Source organism: Lynx canadensis, chromosome C1, assembly GCF_007474595.2.
Source record: "Lynx canadensis isolate LIC74 chromosome C1, mLynCan4.pri.v2, whole genome shotgun sequence".
NCBI lineage: Eukaryota > Metazoa > Chordata > Mammalia > Carnivora > Felidae > Lynx > Lynx canadensis.
This window is the reverse complement of record NC_044310.1, coordinates 27,720,961-27,747,333: the sequence shown is the minus strand read 5'-3', so window position 1 is coordinate 27,747,333 and position 26,373 is coordinate 27,720,961. Positions and strand designations below refer to the sequence as shown.

Below are 26,373 nucleotides of genomic sequence, written 5' to 3'. Positions count from 1 at the left end.
ACAAGGAAAGGTCCTTGCCCCAGGAAGCTCAAGGTCTAGAAAGCGCCGTGAGACCAGGGATTTGAGGTGTACTGAATCCCTTGGGCACGCAAAGCAGGAAAAAGTTTATGGAGAAAGACTTAGTGGTATTTTCTCCGAGCCATGAAGAATGGGTACAATTTCAGCAAGTGGAGATAGAGGCAGGAGAGGGCCCTCCAGGCAGAGAGAACGTTCCGAGCAAAGGCTGGGAGGCGCAAAATTCAGGGTGTGTCCAAGGAAGAATGAGTGTCCAGATTCTGGGGGTTTTTTTTGTTTTTTTGTTTTTTTGTTTTCTGAGTCAACAGCTCGGGCCCTTTTTGTAAGCAGGCAGCCCGAGCCAGGCAGCCTCCAGTAAACACCTATTTGCACAATCGAGGTCACACACAGGGACGTGTTTGCACAACGACCTGTTTGCACAATCTCAGCCGACTGCTATATTCCAGCCAAACCAGGCCCCGGCGGATGAGCACGGCCTCGGCTTCCGGACACTCACCCTGGCTGGCCCACCGGTTCCTGCCCCTCAGGAACAGGCTGCTCCTTGACCCACCCCCTGGCCCCACGCACGACAGGCCATAACACACCGAACCGATCCGACCCACGGGAGGGCCGCCCTCCCCAGGGCTCCCTGACTGGGCTTTCCAGCCCTCAGAGGTCACTGTCTGATGGAGGAGAGGGCCCTGGCCCCAGCAGGAGAGCTGGAGGAGGAAGTATCCACAAAGCAGACACTAGGTGATGGAGGGGTGGACTCCACATGTGTCTCGTGTTTGCCAGCTCTCACCAGAGGACACATTTATTGAGCCTTTACCGCGTGCCTGGCTCTGTGCCACAGGCCTCACGTGCATTCTTTCGCCAGTTTCTCTCACGAATCCCATAAAGCAAACGCTACCATCCCGATTTTAAAGATGCTGAAACCGAGGCTCAGAGAGGTTCCACAACTTGCCCGGGGTCACACAGCTAGTAAGTGGCAAACCCGAGCAGTCTCCTCAGCCCCTCTCTTGACCTCTCGATGCTAACGTAATGTCTCTAAAGTCTCTCGCCCTGAGGAAAGTTCTTCCTTAAATCTCACTTTCATTTCAGCTGCTGCAGTTTTGTTTCCTGGTGCAGGTCCCCGGTGGAGAATGGAGCACACATGAGCAGGAAAATCCTGCTCCGAAACACTGAACTGTGCAGTGATGGGAAAAGGAAAGGAACTTTATTGAACACCTACTACATGCTAGTTAGCACACTGGGTTTCATACCTCCCATAGCTCAGTTAATCCTCCCAAAACCCCTGGGAGGAGTTATTATCTCTGTGGCAGATAAGGAAATGGAGGCTTGGAGAGGGAGTTTCTGCAGTCCAGTAGATCCTCACTGGGAATCCTCTGTGCCGAGGCTGGAGGCGGAGATGGGAAGAGGGTTTCTGCCCTCAAGGAGTTCACAGTCTAACGGAGGAGGCAGACAGCCAACAGCCCACTGCAATAATACAGGATCGCCAACGAGGGAGGGCACCTGACCCGGCCCAGAGAGGTGCCCAGCGCAGGCTGGAGGTCTGAGCGGGGTCAGAGGCTGGACTCAGCCAGCCAGAGGTGACCAGGGGCTCGGCGAAAGCAAACACACAGAGGTGTTCCAGAGCCCGGGGCAGGCAGGAAGATGTAAGCAAATCCTGCACGACTACAGCCGGAAAAAATGTGTCTGGGGAAGTGGAGGCAGATAAGGCAGGAGAGGGAGGTGGGGCCAGCTGGTGGGGTACCTTGATTGTCCCGTTAAGGAATTGGGGTGCGTCATAGGGCCTCTGAAGAAAGGGGACTGGCATGGTCACCCGTGCCTGCGTGTAGGAACGCTCACTCTGCCAGGTGCTGACAAAGGGTGGAGTGAGAGAGCCCAGAACAGGGGGCCCGCGGGGAGGCTGGGGCATGCCCAGGTGAGGGGTGGGGAGACCTGACAAAGGCAGGGTCAGGAGATGAATTTCAGAGCTGTGGACAAGCCCAAGAGCTCCATAAAGGCAGGAATGAAAGCTGCTTTTAGTCACCATTGTACCCCCGCACCTGGTCTGGGAGCATGTTTTCTGAATGATGAACCGAAGGCCCGTTCTCCTTCATCAAGGACTGGTTGGATGTGGGAGTGTGGAGAAGCAGGTGTGAGGAAGGATTCCTAGGCCCCTGGGGTGGGTGACTTGGGAGGAGTGGGAATGGTGATATACTCTACCAAAATGAAGCACGTGAGGATTGGGGACAGGTTTGGCAAAGTGGGGGGAAGATTCATCCATTCAGTCATTCATTCAACAAAAATATGTTGAGGGCTCACTAGATAGCAGGCAGTGTTGAAGACAGTGGAGAAAAAGGTTTGAACAAAAGAGACTAAAACCCTTGCCCTCGTGGAGCTTCCATTCTGGTGGGGGGTGGAGAAAGCCAATGACAGTGAAAAGGGATATGGAAGAAAAGAGAGATAGGAAATGAGGGGGGTCAATTTTTTAAAAGGGTGGTCAGAGAAGGTCTCAATGAGGTGATATCTAAGCAAAGACCTGAAGAAGGGGAGGAAGTGACTCCTGTCATTATTTGGGGGGAAAGAATCCAAGCAAAGAAATAGCAGGTGCAAAGGCCCTGAGGCAGGAGGGAGCCTAACAAGTTCAAGAAAAAGAGAGTAGCTGGAGCAGAGCAGTAAGGGAAAGAATAGGACAGGAGCCAGGGAAGGAATGGGCCCCCCCCCCCCGGGTTGGGTGAGGCCTTGTAGATCATCGAAAGAACCTGGACTTTGACTCTGAGTGACATGGGGGCCATTGGGGGTTTGAGACAGAGGCTGACATGAACCAACTTTTTTTGGTCAGTATCACACTGGTTCCTGAAGGTACAATAGGTTGGTGGGGGACAAGGATAAATGGAAATAGGGGACCAAGAAGGGGACTATTGGAAGGATCTAAGTAGGAGAGAAGGGTAGTTTGTCCTGACTGGTATTGGTTTAAGTGATATTTATATTTTCCAACTTTTTATCATGAATATATTGACACACAGAGCCAAGCTGAACTGTATAGGGAATATCCATCTACCTGGGATTCTGGTTATATTTTGAAAGAACAGTCCATAGGATTTGCTGAGCATGTGGGGCCTATGGGACATCTTGGGGAGGTTGCCACAGACAGTTGGGTATTTCCATCTGGAGCCTCGACTGCAGCCCAGGTCTGTCCCTCACCCCAGACTCAGAAGCCCACTTTTTTCTAAAAAGGATCATATGTTAGGGACACTCTCCTAGTCAGTTGGCACCTAATCTTATTGGGTCATAAATCCAACAAACTATGAACAGTCTGAGCCCTCCTCGGAAAAATGCACAGAAAATTATTTGTAAACAGTTTCGGGGGAATCATGGATACAGACAATGGAAGACGCTAAATGCAGTCTACTTCACTCAATCAAAAAATGTTCAGGGTAGCAGAATCCTTGCGAGTAAACCAATTTCTTTTTTTTTTTTTAAGCTTTTTTTTTTTATTTTATTTATTGAGAGAGAGAGAGAGAGAGCATGGGAGGGGCAGAGAGAGAGGGAGATAGAATCCCAAGCAGGCTCTGCACTGTGAGCACAGAGCCCAATGTGGGACTCGAACTCACAAACCGTGAGATCATGACTTTAGCCGAAATGAAGAGTCGGACCGACTGAGCCACCCAGGCGCCCCGATGAGTAAACCAATTTCAAGTGAGCATATGAAGGCTGAGCCTCACCAGCTCATCCCCTTATTTTGTTCCCAGAATCCCCATTTCTCCATCGCCTGTCCATGATGGAAAATGTAGCAAAGAGGGGCACTGTGAGTAAGGTGCTGGGTCACAAAATTTCCTGTCACCTGGAAGCTGCCGCCTAGAGTACTGGGAGGATCAGAGCCCCAAGCCTAGAGCCAAAGAGGCTTAGAGCCGAGCGAGCCTTCGAGCCAGGGTCTGTCTCTGACTGATGTTCCCCCAGGAGTGGACCATGGGAATGGCCCCCAGGCGGGTTGAAGCCTGGGCCCTGGCCAGCCTCAAAGCTTTGAGGTCAGGAAATCCGGAGGCAGGGGAGAGGGACACCGTTGCCACATTCCCCGGCCCCTTTGAGACCCCCGAGGCAGGAAGGCTGCCCGGCCCCACCGGCTTCCCTCCCAGGCTCCTTCCTGTGCCTCAGCGACTGAAAGCGCAAGGGAGAGAAGGAGGCCGGGCAGGTGTTGCAATCCACAGCTCCTGGGCCTGTCACAGACTGAGCCATTAACGACAGGGCTGGGGAGAGAAGCCGGCCTGCGGCTGTTTTCAGGAACTTGCCCTCAAAAGGAGAGCAGAGACGGTTCTCCAGGGCGGTCCTCCAGGCGGGTGCCCGCTGCAGGCTCCAGCGTGAGTAGGGGATCCCCAAGGAGGGCTGCATCTCCGGCTTGACGAGTCCCAGGTCCACTCTCCCCCGAGCTCTGCCAAATGCCCGTATGCAGGCCTGGGACCAGGGCTCCTGCCTTTCGGATTGGTCCCTGGGAACCAGAAGCCCTGGACACTGAGTGTCTTTGACCAGGGCTGCCTCCTCTTTGGGGGTAGGGGGTGTGCATCGGGGAAGTCATAAATAGCCGAATATTTCTTTGGGGACATCAAGTTGGGCTCGGGGAAGGACACAATCGCCATCCCTCTCCGCGTCCCTGTCTCGGACCCTGTGTCTCAGCCCGTCCCTGTCTCCCCTGTTTCTGTCTTCCTCCCCAGCCCCTCCCTGGCCTGGGCTCCGGGTCTCTCTCTGTCTGACTCAGAGTCTTGCTGTGCCTTCCCCCCTCTCTTACATTTTCCTCTTGAATCTTAAATTATTTTGGGGACCTCTTGCTTCTCAGCCTTGAGTGCTGGGGTCTCTGGGTCAGCGTCCTTATCTCCTGGGCTCTTTCTTTCTCAGAAAGAATCAGTCCCAGATTCCTTCCCCCCAGAAAGAATCTCCATGTAGGAGAGTAAACACAACAGGAGAGAGAGGGTGTGAGCTGGGGAAGGGAGAGCAGGGGAGAAGGCTGAGTGCAGGGAAAGGAGAGGAGAGCAGGAAGACGTGGGTGATAGCAGTGCCTCCAGGAGGCAGCGGGTTCGACTGGAACGGAGCGGGAGAACCGGGCAGATGGCTGGAGAGAAGGCGAGACTGGGGTCCCAAGGAGCCACAAGTAGGGAACCCAGAAATGGGGCTCTGAAGCCATGCCGTGTGACACGGATGAAAGCAAGGTGGCGGTCCTGGGGGGCTGTGACCACACAGCCTATAAGCGGGAGAGGAGGCCAGGAGGGTTCTGGATTCCATGATGCAGTGCCCCGCTTCATGGCACGTGAAAACAACCGACGGTCCCCGAGGGCTTCTTCTACACAGGCTCTGCGCTGAGCGCGTTTATCACAGACCATCTCAGTGCATCCTCACTACAGCCCTGAGAACGGGGTGCTGATGTTCTCCCCCTTTCACAGATGGGGACGCTGAAGTTCAGAAAGGTGAAGTAACCTGTCCAAGGCCACAAAGCTGGTAAGTAGCGGAGTCGGGGCTGGAGGCTGGTCTAACTCAGAGCCGGACTCCCCACTTGTCTACATACCGGCCCCTAGAGAGTGAGACCACGCTCCAACAGGCCCCAGATCACTCTCAACACTCTCAACTGGGGTAGGGGTCACCCAGGGCTGCAGTGGGGGACCAGAGACTGATGTCAGACATGCCGACACTCAGCAGCAACCCAGGCAGAGGATGCCCGGCCTCTCAGGGTGGGGTTTGGCTACCCATTCTGGACAGGAGTCAGAGGACAGGGATGAAGTGGTATCTCACTGGGCACAGGCTGGGCCTTATGCTGATCCTTGCTAGAGCAGCAGGGCTGGGGTATGATCAACAGCACAAAGAAATGGAAACCAGTGTCCCCAAATCTGGGCCCAGGAGGCTAAATCTTCCCCAACAAGTGTTTGGGGGGAGGGAGGCAGGGGGGTTGATGCTAATCAAACTGGTATAATGTAGTAAGAAAGCTGCCGACCACTGATTAGTAGACTGGGGTGCTCTGAACAGTGGTGCGGGTTTCTCACTGCACAAAGCTGCCCAGCTAAGGAGTAAGTAGAAGCTGAAATCCAGTCTATTCTTCAGTTGCCAGGTCTTAGTGTGAGCCTGCATCTGCCCAGAGGAAGGGGCGCTTTTTTCCTGATTGGCAAAAAAGTGACTTACGGGCTAGCAGTCCCTTGGCATCCTGATACCGAAGCGTATACAAATAGCCCAGGGGTTGGGGTAAGGCCCCTGCCTTGGGTGTCTGGGAAGTTCTTATTCATACCCCTGCCTGGGAGGAAGAGAAAAAAGGAGAGAAGCTTTCCCCCTTCTGAGCACAGGGGGTCTGCTGGGACACCACTTACATGCATGTGTTCCTATATGTACACGCGGGCTAGACAGTGATTCCCACTGACCTGCCACCGAGGGTGCCAATTAGTGCTGAAGAAGCAGGTGCCTGGCCCCAAGACCCCAATGGGAGCAGAATGGAAGGTTAGGCTAGAAGCCCGCCATGGCAGAATACCTTTGGCATACTTCCAGAAACAGAAGCTGGAGGCTTCCAACAGGCAGGCACTGTCGCCAGGACCACAGGGCACCTGGCCCCAGAAAACCTCCAGAGGTCTATGCCCAGAAGCAGGGGTGCATGGACCCCCGTGCCCTCCCTTTCCCACCATCGCCACAGAGGCCAGCCTCCCCCAGGTGTAACCTGACAGCCCCTTGCCTCAGCTACTCCATGCAATTGTCACTTTCCGCCAAGGGGCGCCTCTGACCTTTCTGGCACGGCTCACTCAGGAGAACATGCCTAGTGCTCACGCGTGTGCAACCTGGACGTGCCAGGAAGTTAACACCCCAAAGAGCAGCCCTTGACTGATGGGGGATAGAAGTCAGTAGATGAATGTTCCCATCCACCCTCCCTCCACATGTCGGCTTTCCCTCCTTACCTGTGATCATTCTCCCCACCCCCTCAGTGTTCCTGGGATCCTTCCTATTAAACTACCTGTGTGCAAGCCCAGCTCAGATAAAAGGGAAGGGGGAAGAATGCTATTCCTTGACGCTCCTGTCCCCGCTGTCTCCTGGAAGGCAAATATAATAACAACAGTGGCAGTCACTCACACAGTCATTTCCTACGTGCCAGGCACTATGCGAAGCCCTCGTCTTGCACCATTTCTTGTCTTCCTCCCAAAGCCCTTTGCAGTATAGGCTGTTGTTACCTCCATTTTGCAGACAAAGAAACTGAGGCTCAGAGAGGTCAAGTCACCTGGCCAAAGCCACACTGTGGCAGAGCAAGGGTTAAGCTCAGCTCTTACTCCGAAGCCCATGACCTTCACCATCCCCCTCTGCCTCCAGGTGAGCACCAAGTTGGCACTATGGTGGAGCTGGGAACCTGGAGCCTGACCAGAGCTGCCCTGATTATCCTGCTGCTCCCCAGAAGTGAGTGTGGCCGGGGATAGGGGTGCCGTGGGGAGGGAGAGGAGTCACAGCGAGAAAGACAGAGTGGGTGGAGGCGGGAATCATTTCCCTGCACTGCCACACTGCTCCTGGGGTCCCCAGAGAACCAAGGCTGGGCCACAGATGTGGGGTAGCCGGCTCCCACCCACAGGCCTCTGCGGGCAAACCACCATCCATGAGGAATGGTGAGCGGGCCTGGGCTGGTCAGCCTGGAAAGGGCTGGGTGACCCAGGCCTTGTCTGCAAATCTCTGCCAGGCTGTCAGAAGGAAGCTCTGAGTCCCCTGCAGGCTTCGTGGGCAACAAAGAGATCAGGGTGGGAGCCACAAGGAGGCAGGATTCATCCTGGAATCGGGAAGCCCAGGCAGAGCTCCCCAACTATGGAAACTCTATCTTGAGAGGTAGAGAGCTTCCCATCTCTGGGGATATGCAAGCCGAGGCCAGGGTTGACAGGGAGGCTGCGCAGCAGGGCCCAGCGTACTCTGCTTGATAGGACTATGGAGGCCACATACAGTCTCTGTTGCATGCTGTTATCTGTTTTCTGTTCTGTTTTCACCCTTTAAAAATGTAAAACCCACTCTTCGCTGGCAAGCCATACAAAGCAGGCCGCCCTCAGCCCTGCTGAAAAGGATGCAGTGCCTGGCGAAGTTCTGGAGTGCACAGTTTTGCGAGGTCCCTTCCAGTCTGAAATTCTGAGTCTGTGAAGTGATGGGAGCCCCACGTTGAAAGTCATGAACTTGCTTCGTGATCCTGGGAGAATCCCTTCTCCTCTTAGGGCCTCAGCCTCCTCATCGGCAAAACAGGCCCAGGAACACATGACAGAGGAGAGGAGGCATTTGGGGGGGGGGGGGGGGGGCAAAGTGCAGCGCTGCCTTATTTGTTTAGACAAGAAATATTCACTGAGAGCCTACTCCGTGCTAAGCTCTGGGAATACAGTCGTGAGCCAAACAGCCAAGGTCTCTGGCCTCACGGAACTTCTGGCCTGATCTCTGGGGAGACAGACAAACAACTAACCACGTGGCTCCGTAATTAGCAAGGATGAAAAGAGCTTTAGGAAAGTTCTGGGCACTTGGCCTGGTCTGGTTGATCAGGGCCTGGTCTGGTTCCCCCAAGACGCTAAATGTTAAGCAGGTGAGAGAGAGGAAAAAAAGAGCCCCTGAGAAAGGAACAGCAGGTACAAGGATCTGGAGATTGGACAGATCGTGGCATTTGCAAGGAATAGGAAGGCCAGAGTGACTGCCGACGAGAGGGGGTGGTCTGAGCTAGAACTGGGAGGCGTAGCATGGACAAGGCCAGGAGGGCCCTGAGAAGGACCTGGGTTTTCATCCTGATCGTGGCAGCAAAGACATTGGTGGTGCCTGGCATGTCATTACATCTAATCCTTGCAGCAACATGAAAGTAGGGACTATTTTTCATCCCCATTTTACAGATGAGAAAATTGAGGCACAGAAAGCCTCGGTAACATACCAGGATCACACAACGAATAGGCAATAGAACCAGGCTCTGAACCGAGGCGGTCTGGTTCCAACATCCGTGCTCTTACCCACCGCACGGCTGCAGTGCTGAAGCGCCGTGATCCGGAGGCAGTAACACAATCAGATCTGAATTCGGAGAGCTGGGGCTGTGGGCTGCCTATCATTCCAACCACCGCTTTCACCACCTTTGGGGAGGGTGCTGCAGGGGGGACCTGTCTCTGTCCTGCGGTGTGCTGGAGCTGGCTTGCGAGACCTAAGGGCGCACGTTTCCTCCCAAGTTCACATTCAGTGATGTCACACGGGTGGCTGGAAAATCAGTCTTGGTGGGACATATTTACACCAGGGAAAGCAGCCCATACTACAAGTCAGGATGTGGCTTTCTTGTACAGTCAGTTGATAAGCATTGATCAACACATCATTCTCTCTCTCTCTCTCTCTCTCTCTTTTGCCCCTGAGAGCCCCTCACCGTCCCCATAGACATTCTCCCCTTTCCAGCCCCCATAACTTTGGCGGGGAGGCAAGAAGGTAAGGGCCCTGAGTCTAGGAGTCCAAAGACTTAGCTTTTTGGCCCAGCTCTGCCAGGCACAGGGGTGACTCATGGCCCGTTCTCTCCCACCCCAGGCCTGGAGGAATGCGGGCACATCAGCCTCCCAACCTCCACTGTCCGCCTGGGGGACTCCATCACAGCCTCCTGCACCATCAGCCCCAACTGCAGCCACCTGGGCCCGGAGTCACAGATTCTGTGGAAGTTGGGAACACAGCTTCAGCTCGGAGAGAGGCAGCAGCGTCTGGCAGATGGAAGCCAGGAATCCACCATCACGCTGCCCCCGCTCAACCGCCCGCGGGACCTTCTCTCCTGCTGCCTGCGCTGGGGCAACAGCGTGCAGATCCTGGACCAGGCTGAGCTGTGGGCAGGCCGTAAGTCCCTGCGGCCGTCTACCCACTCCGCCTCCGTGCCCTCCTGCCAACACGAATAAGAGCTAGGATTCACCGAGCACTTGCTCAGTAAGCACATTATGGGCATGGTATCAGATAACCTTCCCTACCAGCGAGGAGTGCTCTTTAGCCCCATTTTGCAGATGAGGAAACTGAGGCTCGTTTGGTGAGGGGCACAGGCGAATAAGGATGTGGCCGAGATGTATATCAGCCGGCGTGGCTCTGAAGTGAGTGTAGTAACCACTACTCCATATGGCTGCCACATAAGCCCAACTACCCAGCCACTGGAGGGTGGGCCGAGGGAGGACACACTTTACCATCTGGGCCTGCTCTCAGTTTCTCTGCAACTCAGTCTCAGCCCTCTGCTCAAACTGAGAAGCAAGGAGACGATGCCAAGCCAGTGCATGAGGAAAGAACTAAGACCAGGTTTCCTTGTTAAGAGTCACTAGGAGTAGAGCAAACACTTACACAGCACCTGCCATGTGCCAGACATTGCCCTGAGCGCTTTGTACATAGTGAGTCACTCAGCCCTACCCAGGGGGTAGGCATATCACCATCGACCCGTTTTACAGATGAAGAAACTGAGGCACAGAGCGGCTAAATGACATGAAGATCACAATGGCTAATAAATGGCAAACCCAGGATGAAAACCCAGACCTACACTGTCACGGTCAAAGGGGGCCGAGCTGAAGGGGTCGGAGGCTCTGTGATGCCTGCCCTGTACATGCCTATAATTTGACTTGCCCCAGCGATGCCCCTCCAGGGTCACCCCGAAGGAGGCGAGCGAGTAGACAAGGTGACCCCAGAGGGAACAACCCCGAGCAAGGAAACGAAAATAACTGATTCCAGTCAGAGCTTTCCGAGTGGCCCTACTCCAAGCCCTCACTCTCCCCACCCTTCGTGCAGACCCTCCCGCCGCGCCCCACAACCTGTCCTGCCTCATGAACCTCACAACTAACAGCCTCATCTGTCAGTGGGAGCCAGGACCCCACAACCACCTGCCCACCAACTTCACCCTGAAGAGCTTCAAGTAAGGAGGGGTCTCTGGCCGCGTTCCTCTGGGTCCTGGGGTGGGGCATGGGCGGGAGTGGGGCTGGGGGAGCCAGAGGCAAACACGGGAGGGAGAAGGGAGCCTCGCTTTCTTCTTCTGCTAGACACCCAAGCCTGGCCTATTGGCAGGAGCCGGGACAACTGCCAGACCCAAGAGGACTCCATCCTTGACTGTGTGCCTAAGGACGGAGACACCCACTGCTCTATCCCACGCAAATACCTGCAGTTGTACCGGCACATGGGCATCTGGGTGCAGGCAGAGAACGCACTAGGGACTGGAAAGTCGCCACAGCTGTGCCTCGTTCCCATGGATGTCGGTGGGTGACGCCGGGTGTGGGGGAGGGGAAAGGCCCCCACAACGGGCAGATCCACAGAGGCACAGAGAGGGACTCCCAGACCCAGTGACAGACAAGGAGATCCCGGATGGCCTAGAGATAGAGGCAGATGAGAGAGACGGAGACGAAGTGGAATGCAGATGGGGACAGAGCTACGGACGGAGACACAGACACACAGACGTGGGAGAAACACCGAGGCAGGGAGACACGTTCTTTCAGCAAGCTTCTTGAAGTGCCCACGGCACGCTAGGCAGGCGTTGTTCTAGGTGCTGGAGACCTGAACGAAATATCAGAAGTCCTGCCCTTGGAATGTTACGTTCTAGTGGGCAAAATAAATAAAATAGAATGTCAGGCAACCAGAGTATGAGGAGGGAGTTAACACAGAGGGAGAGGTGGGGAAAGCCGGGGGGGGGGGGAACAATTGCTCTTTCAGTAAGGTGGTCAGGTGTGGCCTCACTAAGAAGGTGACATTTGAGAAGATCCTTGAAGGAAATGAGGGAGCAGGCTGCTGGATATCTGAAGGGTAAGATCTCCAGGCAGAGGGAATGACGAGTGCAAAGGCCCTGGGGCAGAAGGATGAGACAGAGACCTAGGGAGAGACAGACACATATATACAGACAGACCTCCAGAAACATGATGACATGGAGATGAAGAGACACAGAGAGACGGAGAAAAAAAGAAGCAGGCTGACAGAGACCCCAGGGGTGGAGACCCCAGGGCAGAAAACGGAACAACAGGCAAAGAGAGAAGCAGGAATAAGGCAGAGCCCTATAGGATGGGGCAGGGAAGGTTTCTGACAACCCCTCCTCCTTACAGTGAAGCTGGAGCCCCCCACACTGTGGGCCCTGGCCCCCAGCCCTGAGGTGGCCCCACCCCAGCCAGGCTGCCTGCTGTTGCGCTGGGAGCTATGGAAGCCGAGCCTCTACATAGAACAGAAATGCGAGCTGCGCCACCAGCCACAGCTCGGAGAAGCCAGCTGGGCCCTGGTGAGGTGGAAGGCAACCTCAAGAGCCTGGAGTGGGGGTGGCTGAGGGGAGGGTGGCTGAGCTGGGCCTGAAGGGCACAAGGATCCAGGCTCAGAGCCACGGCCATCCCACCAGGTGGGCCCCCTGCTCCCTGAGACCCTCCAGTATGAGCTCTGTGGGCTCCTCCCGTCCACAGCCTACACCCTGCAAATGCGCTGCGTCCGCTGGCCTCTGCCTGGCCAGTGGAGCAACTGGAGCCCTAGCCTGATACTGACCACCGCACAACGGGGTAAGTGGGTGGGGAGGGGCCAGGAGCAGCCATCAGGACAAAGTCCAGCCTTCAGGGCCCTCCCTGAGCCCCTCTTCCTGCTCCGTCCCCAGCCCCCATCGTCAGATTGGACACATGGTGGCGGCAGAGGCAGCTGGACCCCAGGACTGTGGATGTGCAGCTGTTCTGGAAGGTGACCCCTTCTGAAGGCCATCCCTCCACCCCTGAGACTTCTCCCAACCCAGACAGATCCCTGTGGGCTGGGGCTCAGGACTCCAACAGTTCTGGGAGGTTTGGATGCATTTGTATGTGATTTGCATGCACTTTGCATGCACCTAGGAAGCTGGGTAGCACCCTTCTGGAGAGACTACAATGTAGGACTCACCTATGGCAAAGAGTCAGCTCAGGGAATGGTTAAGTGCCAACCTGCTCCTTCCTTTCCTCCCTCCTAGGACCTGGCATGGGGAACAGGGAAGAAGGAAGGGAGGGAGGAAGGTTGGCTCCCAGCCTGTGGGGGCTCAGTTCCTATGACCCACCCACCCCATCTAGAAGCCGTTCCCCACTCAAGATGAGCTTTGCGCCCCCACCCCTTATCCTCTTCTTCCTGTGTCCACCGCAGCCAGTGCCCTTGGACAAATACAGCGGGCAGATCCAAGGGTACCTGGTCAGACCACCAGGCCAGACTGGGGCAGTCCCAGCCCTCTGCAACACCACGGAGCTAAGCTGCACCTTCCACTTGCCCTCGGAAGCCCGGGAGGTGGTCCTTGTGGCCTATAACACAGCGGGGACCTCTCATCCCACCCCAGTGGTCTTCCTGGAGAGCAGAGGTAAAGGGCGCTGGCGGCTAGTAGAGTGTAGTGGGTGAGCACGTAACGTTCAGAGGCTAGACTGCCTGGGTTCACAACTAGTCCCGTCACTTGCTAACAGTATGACCCAGGCAAGTGACCCCTGGCCTCGGTTTACTCACCTAGCAAAGGGGGACAATCCAGTGCCTACCTCAAAGCCCTGTTGTGAAGGTCACATCCATTAAGACATGTGCCTGGCACCACGTTCCCGCTCAGTATGTGTTAGCTACTCTCGTTATCATCAGCCGGAACCAAGTTAAGCTGGTGGTGGTACCACACAGGCTCACATTCACTCACATGCTCACAAGTGCAGACGCTCATAGACACGCATTCGCGTGTGCGTGTATGCACGTGCGTGCCTGCGCACACACACGCACACACACACAGTCCATTCTGCCAAAGAAGATAGGAAGAAAGCCCTACATTTTTCCGGCTGGAACACGGTCCCTGAGTTAATTGCTCATTCTCAGTGGATCGGCCACCACCACCCCCAGGTTCCCCTGAACATGGGTCCTCACAAGGTGACACCAGCGATAACAAGAGCTCGTACTCCAACTTACGAGCCGCATGACCTTAGGCAAATTACGTAACCTGTCTCAGTTTTCTCCTTGATAAATTGGGGCCAGGGTAGCGCCTCCCTCCTACGACTCTTAGCGGACTCAGTAAATTCATACATACCAAGGCCCATAGCCGCACAGACCATGAACTACACAGCGTTAGCACTGATCCTTGTCAGACACTCCTCGGCACGACGCACTGTGCCAGGCTCGTTCTAGGCATCATCTCATTTGATCTGCGCCAGGACCCTTACAGAGGAGCAAACTGAGGTCCTGATGTTGACTTACTCAAGGCCACCCGGCTTGTAAGTAACAAAGCCAGGATTTGAACCCAGGCTTCTGGCTCTGGGACCCGCATTCTTCTTGCTTTTGCTCTCTCACCTCCTACCCTGTCTCCAGGCCCGCCCCTGGCCAGGCTCCACACCACAGCTCGAGATCCCCACAGCCTCTGGGTGGGCTGGGAGCCCCCCAGCCCTCGGCCTCGGGGCTATGTGATTGCCTGGGGCCTGGGTCCCCCCAGCCCCAGCAGCAGCAATATGACCTGGAAGATGGAACACAACGGGAACATTTCCGGGACCCTGCTGCAGGGTGAGGCAGGCCTGGGGACCTGGGAGGCAAGGAGGCAGTGTTTGTCAGGCAGAAAGCAAGGGGCGGGCTGAACCCCCCTACAGAAGAAGCAGACTCCCCAGTCTTTCTTGACTCCTTAGTCTCGTCTCATACCCCCAGAATCAGGAAGTTCTTCCCCCAGTCTAGCCAGATCCTCCCTTTTCACAGCCCTGCCCTGCCACCTTCCTAGCTCTCCTCCTTTTCTGCCCTTACGTCCATCAAATGATCTGAAGAAGAGATAGACGAGGCTAGCCCTGCAGCACAAGGCCTGGGTTATTCCCCACTGGAGGTCTGAGGTTAGCTCCTGATCATCTGCAGAGGTTAGCCCCTCACCAGGGGGCCTGCCCCATTTTCTCTCCACAGAGAACATCAGGCCCTTTCAGCTCTACGAGATCACCGTGACCCCTCTATACCAGGACACCGTGGGACCCTCCCAGCACATCTATGCCTACTCCCAAGAGATGGGTGCGTCAGCCACCAGGCTCCTCCCAGAATCCTCCCCTCTCAACGCCTGCCTGGGGCCCCACAATCAGGACTATGAGGGAACATTTCCTTCCTCCCCCACCTCTGACCCACAGGAGACCCTCTCCCAACCCTAAGATGACCCCGGGCTTACAGTGGACCCCTGCAGCCGGACAGAAGTCAGGTGGTGGGGTGACAGAAACTGGGGAGTGAGTTGGGCAGAATTCACGAAGCGAGTCTGGCAAAAATCAACCAGTTTCCCTGAAAGAAATCAAGTGTCCTGTGTGGCAGAAATTAGACAGAAGGCCCGCCATAAAGTCAGAGAGCGAGTGGCAGAAATCAGATAGTGAGCCCAACAAAATCAAGCCTGGCAGAAATCAGGAGGCAAGGCTTTGGAGTCAGAGAACCAAGTGCAAATCCTGACTTAGCCACTTATTAGCAGTCTGTGGAATTCAGTCAAAGGTGCTGGCAACATGAGGCTTGGGCATGGGTCCCCTTGGACTCTCTTCTCCCACTCCCCGCCATAGTGTGGCTCAGTTCTGGGCTCTGGGGAGCCACAAGATGTCCAGCTAGGCTCTCCACTCTTCCCTGCTCCCCGTCAGCCCCTGCACCTCTCTCTCTCCTGGCAGCCCCCTCCCACACCCCAGAGCTGCATCTAAAGCACATCGGCAAGACCTGGGCCCAGCTGGAGTGGGAGCCCCAGGCCCCTGAGCTGGGGAAGAGCCCCCTGACCCACTACACCATCTTCTGGACCAACGCTCAGGACCAGTCCTTCTGTGAGTCTCTGCTCAGTACCTCACAGTCCCAGAAGGCCTGGGAGGGGACGCCCAGCAGCCTTGGAGGGAGCCTTGGCATCTGGGCCCAGGCTGACCATTCTCTTCTACTCCCAGTCACCACCCTGAATGCCTCCTCCCATGGCTTGGTCCTCCACGGCCTGGAACCTGCCAGCTTGTACCACGTACGCCTCATGGCTTCCAGCAAGGCCGGGGCCACCAATAGTACAAGCCTTACCCTGATGACTTTGGCCCTAGGTAAGGAGAGCAGGGGGCTGGCCAGCCAAGGCTGTTGGGAAGGTTCATCACCCAACGGATCTCTCATTTTGAGGCCCTGCCTGGATCTGCTAGTCTGAGGGAGGAGACTGAGCCCAACCCATGAAGCCCAGGCTGAGGGAGGAGGCCCATTCCTGCCCTCAGAGCCCAGTCTGAGGGAAGAGGCCCAGCCCCACTTGCATGCACTCTAATCTCTTCTGGCTTTCCCCTCACCCCAGAGGAGTCTGAGCTGCATATCCTCCTGGGCCTCTTTGGCCTCCTGGTCCTGCTCATCTGTCTCTGTGGGGCTTCCCGGTTCTGCTGCAGACCCAGGTGAGTCCTCTCAAGACTCCTAACACCTAGCTACCCCCGCCCACAGGGAACTGCAGGCTGGAGCGGGACTGTCCAGGTCCCTCCTTGCCTTCCCAGGCCTCAGGGCCCATGCCTGGGTCCAGCCCTGCACCACCTTCTCTCTGTACTAGGGAGCCTTCAACTGCTAGAGCGGGTGGGAGAAAGGATGGCAAGATGGGAGGGGGCATGCCTGACCCAGCCTTCACCTGCCTTCTTCTCCAGCAGGAAGAATCCCCTCTGGCCAAGTGTCCCAGACCCAGCCCACAGCAGCCTGGGCTCCTGGGTGCCCACCATCATGGTTGAGGTAAGAACCCCCATGGGAGAGGGAAATGGGGCCGGGGGCGCTGGCCCAGGCTCAAAGTGAAAGGAACCTCCCCCAAGGATGAGTCCTCAGGCCTTCCCATCACTTCCTAGCAAGGTGCCCTCCCTCTGGAGTAGAGCAGATCCGAGTTTGCATCCCAGCTCTACCCATTTCAAAGCCTCAGCCATCTCACTGTGAATTGAGGTGAATCTCACACAGAATCATTGGGGACATGCACCGAGCTAAGTCTGAAGCCCATAGCACGCGTCAGGAATGTATGAGGTGCTTTGCAAGTGTCACCCTTTGGGCTCCAGCAGAGAGCAGCAGGAATATCCCCACAACTGGCCCACCGCAGGAAGGCACAGTGGCTGGGATGACTACGAGATAAATCATGCCCTCACCCCACGTCCCCCCACGTCCTTGTGTCCAGGAGGCCTTCCAGCTGCCCAGCCTTCGGGACCCCGGCATGCCACCCATCACCAAGATCACAGTACTGGAGGAAGAAGAGAAGAAGCCGGGGCCCTGGGAGTCCAACGACAACTCAGGGACCTGTGGCCTCCCCACCCTGGTCCAGGCCTATGTGCTCCAGGGGGACCCAAGAACACCTTCCACCCAGCCCCAGCCCCCGTCTAGCACCAATGACCAGGTCTTTTATGGGCAGGTGCTGGGCAGCCCCACAGGCCCAGGTCCAGGGCACTACCTCCGCTGTGACTCTACTCAGCCCCTCCTAGGGGGCCTTACTCCCAGCCCCAAGTTTTATGAGAACCTCTGGTTCCAGAACAGCCCCCTGAGGACCCCAGAGCCCCTCGTCCCAAACCAGGAGGATGATTGTGTCTTTGGGCCACTGCTTGACTTCCCCCTCCTGCAAGGGCTCCAGGTCCATGGGGTGGAGGGGCTGGGGGGCATCTAGCGCTTCCTGGGACCCCCGCCCAGGCCTGCCTCTTGAAAGGCCTGGGCCATCCAGAGGAGAGGAGAATATCAGTAAACCCATCATGAAAAAATCATCTCGTCCCAGAAGGGCAGGAAGACTACCAGTATCTCCCTATCTCTGGTCCCCAGCATCCTTCCTCCACCTCCCAGACCCCATGGGCTGACCCTGCCTCTCACTTTAGTGGCCAGAGAATGCTTCATCCAACCCTGCCCACTAGCCTTCTGTGTTTAATTCCTGTAATTTTAGTCTCTTAAACCGGTTCAAGGTTTGGTTTGTTTTGGTTTCGAGAAACTCTTGAGTGTGCCTGAGTCTCTGTTCTTTTTCTTTTCAGGGCCCTAGCAGTGATGGGGGTACTTATCAGAACTGTTCGTTTGTGTATTCTTTCCCTCGCTCATTAATTCCACCAGCCCACATGTAGCATTTAGGTCCTGTGCTGGCAGCAGGGATTCAAAAATGATTTGGCTCAGTCCACCCTCAGAGGGCTCCCATGCTAGTGGTGAAGACTTGAAAACTGGCCATTAGGGCACAGTGGCCAGAGTTATCTTGTGAGGGTGGGGGTGAGGGGTCACAAAATGCTATGGGATAGGGGGAATACACTTCAGAAAAGACCAATCCCTGTTGGAAAAATATAATTAAAAACAAAATCTCCTGGGCTGCCTGGCTGGGTCAGTCAGTGGAATGTGTGACTCTTGATCTCAGAGTTGTGAGTTCCAGCCCCATGTTGGGTGTAGAGATTACTTAAAAATAAAATATTAAATATATATATACATATATTAAATATTAAATATATATATTTTTATTTAATATAAAATATTATATATATATATATATATATATATATATATATATATATATATATCCTGCCAACCTAGAAAACCTCTCCACAAGGGTAGAAGAAAAAGAAATCTGTTTTATTATTGAATGAACATTAAACCGGAATGTGAAACGCATGTGCATCACCAGCAATCCCCTAATGAGCTTGAAAAGACAGAAGTCTTACCCTTGTATATAGCCAGGTGGATACAGGTTATTGCATACATTTTCTTAAGATAAACAGTAACTTGTCCTCAATGACACCATCTGTCTTTGTCACACAGAGTTCATCCTAAATTCTCCTAGTAAATGGGGTAGCCACGCAAGTTTACTAATTGTCTTTACCCAAAAGAAAACTAAATTTCTCATATCTTTATGAGAAGAGTCAGGTTTGCAACTCAGAGGCAGGCAGAAACTGGGAGACAGGGCCACTGCCTCCCTTAATGATTACATTTCAAGAGATGGCTCCCAGATCCTTGAGAAAAACATGTTGTAAAACTGGCAAGAGGCTTATTTAGCTTTTAAAAAGATTTACGAGTGCCTCAAAAGGGCAGAGAAAGAATTCACAATTACAAGTTTTGAAAAGTAAATGCTTTAAGCAAAGTGAAGGGGAGAAGAGCTTTCTCCCTCTTTGCACCAGGGAGGATTAAAATTTTATTTTTGTGTCATCAAAAATTTATTTTCCCTACTTCTAATTTGTAGTTGTCCTTACACCCCTCATTTCACCAATATTAACACAGCAAATATTTATCAAATGCCTACTATATAGCGGGTCCTTGCACACAACTGCCTCAGGTAATCCTCCAACAATGTAAAAAACTGATACTGTTATTACCATTCCCATGTGATGAATGAGTACACCGTGGCCCAGAAAGATGGAGTGACTTGCCCACAGGATCATACAGTGAGGAAATACTGATGAGTAAAATGAGCTATGATTTCAGCCCAGGACTGTCCCATTCCAAAATCAACGACCTTCATCACGAGGCTTACCAGGCTGCCTGAGAGGAGGCTGGAACCCAGTAGCTCTTAGGGGGCCTCGTCGTGGAATACAGGAGGAGAGGAGGTGGAAACACTAGGTTGGGGGAGAAGAATACGGCAGGCCCCACGGGAGCCTCCAAAATGACCGGGGCCCGAGGCCAAGTACATAGAGTGGGATTAAGGGCGGGATGCCCAAGGGGGAAAATGGCATCTTAGAATTTATACAGCACCGGACACCACTGACCAGGCCCGCAATCACCCAGGCCCCAGCCCCGCACGGCTGCTAACCGGACCTCTCCCCTGGACCCAATCGCGCCGCACCCCGGGTCTTGCCTTTCCCATCCATTCTCTCGGTCTTCATCTGCTCCGGTCTCGCAACTGCACTCCATTGGTCGAGCCTGAGCCAGCATGGCGGCGCCCTTGTAACGCGGTCCGTGCCGCAAAAGGGACGGCGGCGGCCGTGGCGCCGGCCCCACGGGGTCACAAGTCGGCATGCTGAGAACAGCGTGGAGGGCGCTGAGGTCGATTCCGACCCAGGCAGTGGCCCAGGCTCCAGTCCGCGGGCTGCCGGGCGGAGCGTGCGCCAGGCCTCCCTTCCGCCAATGGGGCCTTCCCTCCCCTCCTGGAGGTGAGGAGCTGAGAACCTAAGCAACTCGAGCAGGGAGGTGGTGTTGGGCGGAGATGGGGGACACGCGGGACGAGGATGGGGAAGAAAGGCCATTGGGTGGGGAAGAAGTAAGACGAGGTGGGAGAGGCGTGGGGCCGCGGGGTGCGGAAGAAATGGGGCGGCTGCTAGGCGCCGAAGCGCCAAGACCTTACAGGAAGGGTAAATGCAGGGGCCACAGAAAGGAGTCGAGGCTGGACTGTTCAAGGAGATGGGCCTCGGCCCTTTCTCTTCTGCACAGGTGTTGTCCTTCCGGCCGTTCGCGGATATGCCATCCAGAAACCAGGTAGGAGCTCTTGGGGTGGGATTTCCGCGGAGAGAGGGACGTCTGGAGGGACGCCGGGTGGCCAAGGGGACAGAGGTGGCTACTTAGAACCACTCGATGGGGGTGGGCCAGAGGTCCTGAGCAGAAAACCCCCACGTCCGCCTTGTCAAAAGACTGTAACCTGAAACCTGCCCGGGACCGGGTGGGGGGTGGGGGTGGCGAGCCGGAGCGGGAGCTTTCGGACTGGGTTTGAGTGAGAGTGAGCTAGCAGGGGGAGGGCGTGTTGGGCGTACCCAGGCCTATCTAGAGTCTAGGTAGACACTTTGTGTCTATCCTTCCGTGGTGGAAGGCTTGGTTTCCCGTTCCAAGGCAGTCTGCATCTCTCTTACTAAAGAGATCTCTCTTCCTGGGCACATGATATTGGGCAAGTTATTTCCTCCAGTCACATTCTAAAATGATTGTAGAAGTTATCTATTTGAGAGGATTGTTGTTAGGATTCAGTGATAACACATGAAAAGCATTCTTAGCACTGAGCGCAATAAATGCAGTCTATAGTTATCTCCCTTGTACCTCTCCCTCATCCCCGAGGGAGGCACACACCGAGGCCCGAGGTCGAGGGTTTCCGATTTGTGCTTACATTTCAGGTGTCCTAAAGCTAGGGGTCCCTCCTTAATCCCCTTATTTCATTCATGCAGTCAGCCAGCAAGCGTTTGTCAAGTACCTGTTCTACATGAGGCCATGGACCAGACCGGGGATTCAAAAGGAGTCAAACTCAGTCCGTCCACAAAAGGCCCCATCCTGGTAGGGGATTCGATAACTGTAGAGTCAGAGATGTAAGAGGTGGAGGCACAATATGGGATCTTAGGAAAGGCAATCTACTCCCAGTGTGAAATATCAAGACAGCTGCCTGTGGCGTTTGCAGAGGAGAAGCTGAGCCCAGAGATATCCAGTGTTTTGCTTGAGACCCTGGGTGCCTCACGGAGTTGGTGTCAAAAGCCAGAACTGAGGGGGTGGGCAGTGAGAGTTGACTCTTGGTGTTTTCCATCTCTACACTTGACAGTCCAGCGCAGCCAAGAAGATGACCCGCCCCCTTCCATGCTGCTCAAAGACTACCAGAACATTCCCGGAATTGAGAAGTAAGCAAAAAGAAATCTCTTTGATGAGGTAGGGTGCCCTAAGAGGAGTGAGGAGGAGGAAGGGAAGACAGTGACTGGTCTGGCCTGGCCCACTGTATCTGAAGCTTGGTTATAGAATCAGGCAGAGGACTCTTGAAGCCCAGGCTTGGTGAGGGTGAGTGGCAGGGCAGAATGGCATTCATGGAGCTCAATTTTTTGCCTTTTTTTGTACTCTGGTTTAGTTAGCAAGGAGGCAACATACCTCATGGGTCTTTGTGAAATCTCTCATCTCTGGATCCTCAAAAAAGCCCTCTGAGGGAAGAAACAGTGTCTCCCTTTTATGCATTACCAAGTTGTTCTATGTCATACAGCTCCTAAGGGACGGAGCTGAAAGACACCAAAGCCGGGATCCTTCTGCTCAGTCCCTGCCCTATGCCCTAGGAGCTGTCCTGTGTGACATGAGAAGAAAACGATTATAGAATTGAAATGTCTCAAGACAGATTGAACCATACCTTTTGCTGAAATGAAAATCTTCCCTTTGCCCTCCCTGTGATGCGCCTGGAACACTCACACGGACAGCCCCAATTTTGTGTAGTTACCACATCATTCCATGTTCTCAGCGCAGCACATCAGATTCATGCTGTTAATCCCTGAGAAATGGCTCCCCGCTTCCACAGAGACTCTTTTGTTATAAAAGAAATGTTCAGGGGCGCCCGGCTGGCTCAGTTGGTGGAGCATGAGACTCTTGATCTCGTAGAGATCTACGTTGGATGTAGAGATTACTTAAAAATAAAATATTAAAAAAAAAAATTTTTTTTTAACCGTAATTGCTTTTCAAACTAAAATGGAAACAGCACCGTTTCCCCTTCCTCCCCGTCCCCCCACACCTGTCTCTCATTGCTCTGGTTTCCGCACAGGTTTGACGATGTTGTAAGAAGACTCTTGTCTTTGGAAATGGCCAACCAGGTAAGTGACCTGTGCAAAACCCCGGCCTCTCCTAGTCCTCTCCTCTGGGACTTCCTCCTACCGTGGTAACACCACCCCAGGCTTCTCAAGTCACAGTATTTATCCCAGTGTCATTCTGTGACCACTCTTCCATCCCCCAGACTGAGCATCTCAAGGGCAGGGACGGTCTTGTTCTCTCACTGTATCCCTAGCACCCGGCAAACAGTAGGTACTCAGTAATGATCTAATGCCTGAATGAATGAGCAAGGTTTGGAGACATTCATTCAACAAACCATTTCACCTGTCATTGGCCTCGGACTCACCTAGATGTGAATAGCTACGTGCTGACCAAAGGCCTTGCCCTGATGAACAGAGTGAAGCCAGGCGCTGAACTTCATTGCCTAGGTTCTATGACTGTAGCCAGGGCCTGTGTGGTATGAAGGCTAGCTCTTAGGGACTGGCAGACCACACAGATTCTCTGTCTCTATCCTCAACAGAAGGAGAAGCTAAAAGTCAAGCAAGAGCAATTGATGAAGAAGATTGTGGCAAACCCTGAGGACACCAGCTCCCTGGAGGCTCGAAGTTGGTCAGGGGACCCTTGGGGAGTGGGAGAGCGGCGGGAAGGGGAGGGGGGTCTGCTAGCTGGTACTTGATCCGGGGCTCTTGTCTATAAGTACACTAGGTATTAGATGTGACTTGATAAAGGGAGAGACAAGAAGGACCCAGAGTGATGAAAATTGGACTCTGTGATGCTAGAGTCAGCGCCCAGGTCCCACCTCATACCTCTGTGTGAGCTCAGGAGAGTTTCCTCAGGAACCAAAGCTTGTCTCTGTGTCTCTCTCCACTCTGCAGCGAAGGTGGTGTAAAGGGGCAAGTGGTCAGGGCCAAGATTCCACCTCACTCCACAGTGCTGCCAGAACTTATTGTGTGTCCAGGAAGGGCCTGCTGTACTGACAGCATCTCCTTGGGGCCACCTTCCGCTTCTGCCTTTGCCCCCGTCTTTGCAATAAAGGCAGGGATCAAATATGAGGCTACCTAAGGAAGGATATTGCAAGAGTTTAGGAGATGAGTGAGAGCTGGTAATTCTGAAAGCTCACTAGTGAGGGGTGCCTGTGTGGCTCAGTCGGTTAAGCGTCCGACTTCGGCTCAGATCATGATCTCACAGTTTGTGGGTTCGATCCCCGCATCAGGCTCTGTGCTGACAGCTCAGAGCCTGGAGCCTGCTTCGGATTCTGTGTCTCCCTCTCTCTTTCTCTGCCCCTCCCCTGCTTGCACTCTGTCTCTCTCTCTCAAAAAATAAATAAACATTAAAAGAATTTGAAAACTCACTAGTCAAAAAACAGAAAGGTAGCCACTGGAAGGGCGGAGGCAAGGAGTAGACCCTTGATGGTTTGGGAATCTAGTCTTACTACATTGGGTAGGACCACCAGTGCAGCACTGAATGATTAACAATGATAGCATGGACAGTAGACTGATTCCTGAATTCAACAGGAACGCTCTAAAGTTTTACCATTAAGAATGCTATGTGCTATGGTTTGGGGATGATACGTTCATAAGATTAAGGAACTTGCCTTCCTTAGACTTTGCTTTCTGAAGGAAAGAGAGTTCAAAGTCTTTTGAGATCTTGAAATTCAGAGTGCTTTGGGAGTTGTAGAGAGCTACACAAGAGCACTGGTGATTGTTATTCCTTGAGGTCTTAAAACATAACCCCGGCCCGGGCCCTTCCTTCCTCTGTGCCAGCTCTCATCCTCTGTGGTTTGTGGTTTCAGTTGTTGCTTTGACCGTCAAGATCCGCAATTATGAAGAACACAGGCAGAAACACCGAAAGGTAAACCTTGGGCATCGCTCCCAGCTAAACGCCAGCAGCCGGGGGAGAGGAGTCTGAGAGGTGAAGGGCTCTGGGTCCAGAGAAGCAACTTGAGAAGCCAGATGGCCACAACGCCAGGGTGCCCGGCCCTCAGCTGCGGTGGAAAAAACATTCCCCTCCTGCCGCCAGTGGAAAAATGGGAGCCTTACGGTGCTGTGCTGAGTGTCACCAATGGTCAAGAATGCAGACTTCAGGGCATGACCGCAGTGTCTGGCACATAGTGGGTGCTCAGTATTTCTAAAATGCAGGAAGGGAGTCAGGTTGGCACTCGGTTCAAATCTCAGCTTTGCCATTTCCTCTAACCAGATGTGTGACTTTGGGGAAGTTACTTTACATGCCCAAGCCTCAGTTCTCCTGTCTGTAAAGTGGGGAACGTAGTAGTACCTGCTGATGGGATTGCAAGGACTAGGTGAAATAATAAAGCACCAGCATGGTCATAGGAAGTATTGGGCCTTGTGCAGAGTACCTCACGTGCATCAGTTCATTTAACCCTTAGAACCATCTTTCTATCCCATTTTACAAAGGCGTAATCTGGGCATGGGGTGATTAAGTTATTCCTCAAAGCACACCACTGAGAAATGATGTGCTAGGACTTGAAACTAGGTGGTCTTGCTCTGGGGCCCATATTCTTTTGTTTGTTTGTTTGTTTGTTTGTTTGTTTGTTTTGCAAAGAACACAAGTTTATTATCTCGTAGCTGGGGTTTTTTTTAAGTTTATTTTTTAATTTGTGTTTTTTGAGACAGAGAACACGAGTGGGAGAGGGCAGGAGGGGTGGGGAGAGAATCCCAAGCAACTCCACACTGCCGCGGGGGCGAGGGGGGGAGGGGTCAATCTCATGAACTGAGATTGTGACCTGAGCCGAGATTCAAGAGTTGGATGTTTAACTAACTGAGCCACCCAGGTGCCCCTCCAGGGCCCATATCCTTAACCATGATGCCATATCTCAGCACAGCAGTGGGCACAGAGCTACTGTAATTTAGGCAGCTGCCCATATTTTTAATAAATACAGAGTGGTCCGGCTCTGCATGGGCGGCACCTCAGGGTTCCCTGGAGCAGGTTGATCTTGCTTCTTGGCGAGGAGAGTTTTGCTCATTTGGAGTGTGAACAGCAGCCCTCACAGAGGAGCACAGACCTTCCCTCCTCTCCACCCCAGCTGACACTTTGCTGAGCTGTGGGGAGGCTGAGTAGGTGGTGTAGTAGAAAGAGCATGAGATTTGGAGTAAGACCCATAGATGTGGATTCAAGACCTGACCTCACACAAGGTCCCTGCCTGGCACAGTTCTAGGACCTCCTATGAATCAGGTGACATCTTTGAGCCTTTATTTTCCCCATCTGTAAAATGGGAATAACAATGACAGTACCTACCTGAGAGTTGCACTGACATTTGCATAAGATTGTTGGGAGGTTTCAATGAGATGATGAAATGGCCATCCCTTGTTACTGTATAGTGGCTCACACTTAAATAGGACACTAAAAGTAATATACCAACTCTCTCACAGGACAAAACCCATAAGCGCTATCTGCTGATGAGCATCGACCAGAGGAACAAGATGCTCAAAAACCTCCGTAAGACCAACTATAGTGTCTTTGAGAAGATCTGCAAGGAGCTGGGGATTGAGTACACCTTCCCCCCTCCATACCACCGGAAAGCCCACCACCGCTGGGCGACCAAGAAGGCGCTGTGCATTCGGGTACGAGTCGGAATTGCTGCTTTCGTTGGCCCCACTCTGGGACTGTGGTGGAGAGATCAGAAGGGAGGGTAGTCTGTTCCTGACCGAGGCGTGGAACTGGCCCCAAAGCCTTGAGGCTCCCAGGCCATCAGCCCCGTGGAGAAAGGCTGATGTGAGCATCTGGGGGAGTCCGTTCTCACCCCAGCTGCTCCAAGTCTGAGGTTTTGCATAGGGTTACAGTCTCTTCCTGCTCCCTTTCATCCCCAGGTTTTCCAGGAGGTACAGAAGCTGAAGAAGCAAAAGAGGGCCTTAAAAGCTGCAGCAGCGGCAGCCCGGAAACAAGGCCAGAAGAACCCGGAGAGCCCTTCCAGAGCCGGACCAGAGGCAATCAAAGAAAACCAATAAATTGTATTAGAGTTCTGTCTTTCTGCCTTAAAGGATAATAGAGAAGGTGGGGCTCTGTGCGCTGAGGACAAGGAGGAGGAATTTGTTTGTTCGTTCGGCTCTGGGATCCCAGGGTTTTAGGAGGCAGAGCCTC

General features: G+C 53.8%; 2 protein-coding genes across 6 annotated transcripts; both read left to right on the top strand.

The window, feature by feature from the left end:
• Positions 1–4,203: 4,203 nt before the first annotated feature.
• CSF3R (colony stimulating factor 3 receptor) lies at positions 4,204–18,159 on the top strand. 5 transcript variants are annotated; one of them, XM_030327826.1, is made up of 18 exons: positions 4,204–4,337; positions 5,412–5,466; positions 7,306–7,389; positions 9,337–9,405; positions 9,502–9,798; positions 10,723–10,846; positions 10,996–11,183; positions 12,018–12,187; positions 12,302–12,455; positions 12,548–12,627; positions 13,054–13,261; positions 14,236–14,424; positions 14,806–14,907; positions 15,534–15,680; positions 15,795–15,935; positions 16,172–16,265; positions 16,509–16,587; positions 17,015–18,159. In XM_030327826.1, exons 3-18 carry the CDS (start codon positions 7,326–7,328, stop codon positions 17,492–17,494), a joined length of 2,586 nt encoding a protein of 861 aa, XP_030183686.1. In that variant the 5' UTR covers positions 4,204–4,337; positions 5,412–5,466; positions 7,306–7,325; the 3' UTR covers positions 17,495–18,159. The 5 variants fall into 5 exon arrangements, with proteins under 5 accessions (XP_030183686.1, XP_030183687.1, XP_030183685.1 ...); XM_030327827.1 differs by having other exon boundaries at positions 4,205–4,337; positions 9,376–9,405; positions 16,506–16,587; XM_030327825.1 differs by having other exon boundaries at positions 4,205–4,337; positions 16,506–16,587.
• Positions 18,160–18,292: 133 nt separating this feature from the next.
• MRPS15 (mitochondrial ribosomal protein S15) lies at positions 18,293–26,259 on the top strand. The gene is made up of 8 exons (XM_030324517.1): positions 18,293–19,937; positions 20,215–20,259; positions 21,299–21,374; positions 22,271–22,319; positions 22,796–22,880; positions 24,068–24,126; positions 25,665–25,856; positions 26,103–26,259. Exons 1-8 carry the CDS (start codon positions 19,802–19,804, stop codon positions 26,238–26,240), a joined length of 780 nt encoding a protein of 259 aa, XP_030180377.1. The 5' UTR covers positions 18,293–19,801; the 3' UTR covers positions 26,241–26,259.
• The last annotated feature ends 114 nt before the right edge of the window (positions 26,260–26,373 follow it).

What these genes read in the sequence shown, in the direction of transcription:
- CSF3R (XM_030327825.1), top strand. Translation starts at nt 7,326, where the DNA reads ATGGTGGAGCTGGGAACCTGGAGCCTGACCAGAGCTGCCCTGATTATC. An exon ending in GGTCTTCCTGGAGAGCAGAG is followed by an intron (nt 13,262 to 14,235) that starts GTAAAGGGCGCT and finishes CCCTGTCTCCAG; the next exon opens with GCCCGCCCCTGGCCAGGCTC. An exon ending in TGCCTACTCCCAAGAGATGG is followed by an intron (nt 14,908 to 15,533) that starts GTGCGTCAGCCA and finishes CTCTCCTGGCAG; the next exon opens with CCCCCTCCCACACCCCAGAG.
- MRPS15 (XM_030324517.1), top strand. Translation starts at nt 19,802, where the DNA reads ATGCTGAGAACAGCGTGGAGGGCGCTGAGGTCGATTCCGACCCAGGCA. An exon ending in CCTTCCCTCCCCTCCTGGAG is followed by an intron (nt 19,938 to 20,214) that starts GTGAGGAGCTGA and finishes TCTTCTGCACAG; the next exon opens with GTGTTGTCCTTCCGGCCGTT. An exon ending in AGAAGGCGCTGTGCATTCGG is followed by an intron (nt 25,857 to 26,102) that starts GTACGAGTCGGA and finishes TTTCATCCCCAG; the next exon opens with GTTTTCCAGGAGGTACAGAA.